The 5,602-nt window shown below is 37.3% G+C and overlaps 1 protein-coding gene across 1 annotated transcript in view; it reads right to left on the bottom strand.

Annotated features, from left to right (window-relative positions):
- CYRIB (CYFIP related Rac1 interactor B) overlaps nt 1-4,424 on the bottom strand; it is a 37,000-nt gene extending 32,576 nt beyond the window's left edge. The window contains exon 1 of the mRNA XM_007940551.2: nt 4,352-4,424. Within this exon, the coding sequence (XP_007938742.1) occupies nt 4,352-4,424 (73 nt within the window). The remainder of the gene's footprint in view (nt 1-4,351) is intronic.
- Nucleotides 4,425-5,602: the final 1,178 nt, after the last annotated feature.

The following is a 5,602-nucleotide window of genomic DNA, read 5'->3' as shown; positions in this document are numbered from 1 at the left end:
GGAATGCTCCCTGGAAGCGAGAATGGCCAGACTTCACCTCATCTACTTTGGTCATGTTATCGGAGGGGACCATTCCCTGGAAAAGGATGTCATGCTTGGTAAAGTGGAGGGTCAACGAAAGAGGGGAAGGCCCTCAACAAGATGGAGGGACCCAGTGGCTGCAGCGATTGGCTCAGGTGTAGCAGGGATCGTGAGGCTGGCCCAGGACCAGGCAGTGTTCCATCTGCTGTGCGTGGGGTTGCTGTGAGGCGGAGACGACCTGATGGCACCTAACACCACCACCACCGAGCACATCGAGAGCAGAGAGATGGCTCACTGAGCACAGAGTGTCATTTCATGTCCTAGGCCCTTACACATGCTAGTTCTTCCATCTACAATACCCTTCACTAATCAGCCTGAGACATTCTAACTCACCCTCCAAAACCCAACCAACTCAATTATCACTAAGAAGGTCTCCTATTCCACCCGAACTGTTCACAGCTGGGTAAAGCTTATCCTTGTAGAGTTACAGTTTGATGTTAATTATCTGAAGGAATTATTTGTTTGCATTTCTAGCCATCCTATCTGACTGCCAGCTCTCCAAAGGCAGGGCTGTCCCTTAGTTCTCTCTGCAAGCCCAGCACCTACTGGCTAGCACAAGAAGGCTCCCCAGAAATGTGCACTGAACTGAACTGCACTGAACAGCAGTGCTTGGGGGTGAGTGAAGTGAATGAAGGAGTAACTTACTTTAAAGGCATAGTCTTCATTTGATAAACTACAGGATCCCACTAACCCATGCTTCAACTGCAGGAGTAATTTGCACACAACTTGCTCTGAGCCAGATGTATCTATGTGGAGTTTTAGTTGGTCAACCATAAAGACTCACTGGGTTGGAATTAACTAATCAGAACGATGGGAACAGTGAGACTGAATTATTTTGGTGATCTGACTGTTACTGTGCATCTAGAAATTAATATGTTGTACTAAATTACCTACTTAATAAAAAAGGTGACTTTATTCTAAGGAATGATAAGAAGAAACTGGCAAATCAACGTGTTGGCAGTTGTGTGAGTCTAATATCACACAATATAAGGAAGGACCTTTCTGATGAGCCAAGGTTCTATAGCAGCCAAATTGTAATTAAGGTCAACTTTTCCCCACAGGAAGATGTTAAGGCTGAGAGAAAAAACTGCTTAAGTCCAATGTTGGAATCAAAATAACACATATTCAAAGTCTAAATAAGAAAACAATGATCTAAACTCTGGCCTGGTACACAGTATATGTCTTCTGTCACTAATGCATCAAATCAAAAATTCTACACTGGCTGACATAGGCAGCAAATATCATGTTCTAATTTACATCTGCCTTTAAGAACTTAAAGCAGCTCTGGTAGCACAGTTCCTAAGGTATCTATCTGACTGCTAACCAGAAGGTTGGTGGGTCAAATCCACCAGCCACTCCGCTGAAGGAAGACTGGGCAATGTACTTCTATAAAGATTTACCACCTCGGAAACCCAAAGGGGGTCACTGTGAGTCTGAATCGACTTGATAGCAGTGAGTTTGGTTTGGTTTTACTTTTAAGAACTTCATACTTTACATGCAAGTTTTTCATTATTAGTTGTTAAAATTGTTGTTGTTAGCAATTTAAACTTTTTCCTGTCACTAAATTAATTATTTGAATTTTAAGAATAATGATCCCTAACCTCTTTTAAGAATAAATCATCTTTATTTAATATTATTATATTAAATTGATGCTTCTCACTTGACCACAACACAATGTTAGGTTTATATAAAGATCAAGTGCCAAGTCTTGAACAAGATCTTGACTGTACCAAAGCCAAGATTCTGCAAATGTAAGGAATTTGAGACAAAGAGGAAAAAGGAGACAGAATAGCATAGAGACGTACAAGACCAAGTTTGAAACAGATGCGAATAAACTAAAATACAGCTCTAATGTGAGTTGCCTCATCTGAAAGAATAATAACCTTCAAGTCAGCAATCTGCTCAACATCCCCAAGCTGATTAAATTTCATGCCAAACATGCACTTAAAACAGCACTGTTCAATTGTTGAGAAGGGTCAAGAAAACTAACATTCAGCTAGCCAATTCTGTCGCTCCAAACCCAACAATTTCATATGGTCCTAATACTGACATGACTACTCTTTACCAGCCTGCACACAAATTGTTAACAGAAATGTAATAAAAGCAGAAGAAAAATCAGAGACCACCACTTAGTCTGTGAATTGGAGATAAGCTATAAATTTCTGTGTTCATATGGATTGTCCTGGTTTAGAGGGGGAAAAAAACCGTATAATGATTTATAAAATATAAAATAGAATTACAGAACATCATATAAACTAAATTGCAGTTAATATATGGGGTTAAGGGACTTGTTTTGTAAACCAGAAAAAGTCTAAAGTATTTAAAAATCTGTGTAAATGTTTTATCTCATAAAAATGTAAGGGATCACGTGATTTAAAAATCTAAATGTTATCTCTTCACCCTTTCCTAACAATTTTTAGTGATCAGTTAAAACAGCAACGTTCATTCTAAAACATCAATTTAATATCATTTTTCTCAATTGGACATACAGACAAGCTGAAGCAGTAGTGATGACAGCCAAAACAGCAAAAGCTTTCAAACATGCACCAGGGTCAATGCCACTTACCTGCCCCTCTTAGACCATATTACAATAGGTCATGCAACATAAAACAAACAGAAGGCAAATTACTTAAAGGTCTGTGAACCTAATTTTATATATATATATATATATATATATGTATTTGGAGTTTTTTTAAAAAAATAAATTGCTGAAATAGATACAATGATTTTTTAAAAAACTCTTCAAATTAATTATCTGTAAAAATTAAATAATTTAGGTTCACACTTACCTTTTAATATTATGCCCAAATTACTGAGCTTTGAATGGCCTTCATGAACAGATTTGTATTTAAAACACTGTAATATGTGTAATTGAAACCTAGTCAATTTTTCTCAACTGCAATGAAATATTTCCCCAACTACTGCTTCTATTAATAAATATGAAAATAGGACTTGCTCTTTCCACCAAAATTTTTCCATAAAAGTATATTCATTAGGGAATAGATCTCAAATTATAAAATAACACCCAACTAAGAGATGTAAAAATCTCCTCCCAAAGATTCAAATAAAGACATGTTATCATCACAATTTCATCCACAAAACAGGACTTCCAGTTCTAGAAGGCATTGGAAATTTTAGTCATACAATTCATAGCTCAGTCATGCAAAGCAGTTAGAAGACGGCAGGGTGGACACATTCATTTAGTGCAAGACAAACGCAGTCTACTGCAGGCAAAGAGGAATAGATATAAAATCATCTTCTCACTTTCAAAATCAAGGAAAAAATTTGGCCCCTGCTCAAGGTCTGTGCATGTCAAAACTTTAAGAAGATTCCCCATGTTAAGGTACCTGTCAAGACAAGAATGAGAAAAGAGAAAATATCCCTTTATAAAAAAGAACATCTGAAATTTATTCAATCGAAAAAAAAGTAACGGGGAAAATGTTCATTAGGCCATGATTTCGTCCTTCAGGTTACCCAGACTGTGCTCTGGCAGACAGCAAACCTGCTTCTCGAGATGTTGACTGTTAGGACCTAGAGGCAAAATGTGGTTTTCCTGTACACAATGGCACAACTCTTGTTCCAATTCTTCTCAAAATTCCCCCAAGAGAAGTTTCATTCACGGCCTTATACTGAAGAATTCTTTAAGTGTCCCAATAGTGCTAGGATGTGCACAGTCAGTCTCTGATCAAGAGCTGCTCGTGTGCGCTCCAGTTTAACATTGCTCGGAAACAGCAATTTATTTCAGAGCTAAATAGTAAGCATTTGGGTCAAAGCACACCTTTGCATTTTCATTTCAAACAGCAGAATGTAAAACTTATGTCCTATAGTCATTAAATATAGCATATACTTCTAAGCAACCTGGAGTATTAATAATTTGGAGATCATTTAATGTACTGATTCTGGACAAGCAGCACAATTAGGATTTAAAAAAAACTGTTAAGCATTATAAGTAAATACATTGTTCAATGCGGTCACTAGAGTGTACCATTCAAATGTTCATCATAAGGCTACTTGCTTCATGGACTAATGAAAGGACAGCACTGGCTACAGACTCAACATGATTTTAGCAAATGAGAAACTAAAGAATTATACATATGATGAAGATGTTTGCCTACGATTAAGAAAAAGAAATCATGCAAGTTTTTTTTTTTTTTTTTGATCCCCATGTTTTATCAACAAATGTTCTGGCTGGCCTTCACTGTGGTGTGAGGATAATTAATCTTTCAACTTTACCATTAGGCACCAGCTGTGAAGGGCTAAAGAGACTTACTTTCAAAGTCCAAGAAAAAATGTGCTGCATTGTGGTCTATGTCCCTGGTTAGCACCTTAATGAGATTACCCATGCCAGCAAACCTAAAAATAAAAATGGCAACATTGTTTAGTTCCAGTAAAAAGTTTCTAAAGCAGAGCCTGGGATTGGCAAAGCTGGCTTGCTCATAATTACCAACAGGTGCCGGTTTGTCTGTTTCTGGCTTGAAAATTTGGAACCAAAGCACACTTGGCTCTGAGTTTATTAGCTCCTGTTCCTTTCTTTCCACATTATCAAAAAAGTTACATAAAGCAAGATGGGAAAAAAGAGTAGATCTTTTACACAGAACTCACAGTATTTACATCTTGTTATTATCTATGCTAGCGTTACTCCTTTAACATTTTTCAGGCATATACTCTCAATTTAAATTAACATCAAATATAGATTGCTCAGAATATACAATTATTGAGACCATTATTTTTAAGTAATAGGGATTCTTTCTTGCCAAATCAAATCTTATTGGGAATACGAGGAGGACAGCATTCAAGCCACATTTAACCATGGAAGTCTGAGGAAGTCATCAATCAGTGATTCATTTAAAATTTTACCACACTTAAACCATTATTTCTTACATCTTCTATATTCCTAAGGCTAACCAAACTCATTAACTCTTAAACTAAATATTCAACTCTGCCTTAAAACTATATATAAGGTATGTAACTTAAAATTAACACAGCAAACAACCACATAGGAACTAGCCAGCAGTGATCACAACTTAGTAAATCTGCAGAGAAAAAAAATCAAAACAAGGTATTGGCATAAATCTTGCCTCACTGAGTGAGTCTGCACTCAGTGAGGATGGAGGTGGAAGGAGGTATCAGGAGCATCCAGGAAACCAAGTTCCAACCTGGAAGTTGCAGTCACTAAAGCGAAGGCAGACATCCCACACCCTCCCCTCCTCCGATTTCTTTATTTCAATACTTTCTCTGTGAATAACAAACTGCTGACAGATATAAACAAAATAAAACATACCAGTAACAGTGTTTTCAACAGGAAAAGACACCTTATCACTCACCCCATGACAAGCAGCTTAGAAATAGTGAGCACTTCTGCCCACCTGTGCTGTCCCACCTCCCTCTCCCCTCTCTACCTGCTTCCTGACAGTGGCATATGTTCCTAACTTTAAGATTCCCAGAGAGGAAATAAATAGATAGCTGTAACAGTTACTTGCTTTAGAAGTCAAAGTCTGAAGGGCTGAAACACATTTTTTTT

The sequence above is a fragment of the Orycteropus afer genome, unplaced genomic scaffold, assembly GCF_000298275.1.
Source record: "Orycteropus afer afer isolate SDZICR_OR568_19922 unplaced genomic scaffold, OryAfe1.0 scaffold00069, whole genome shotgun sequence".
In the NCBI taxonomy this organism is placed as follows: domain Eukaryota; kingdom Metazoa; phylum Chordata; class Mammalia; order Tubulidentata; family Orycteropodidae; genus Orycteropus; species Orycteropus afer.
The sequence above is the reverse complement of the archived record's forward strand: the minus strand, read 5'-3'. Positions and strand labels throughout refer to the sequence as shown.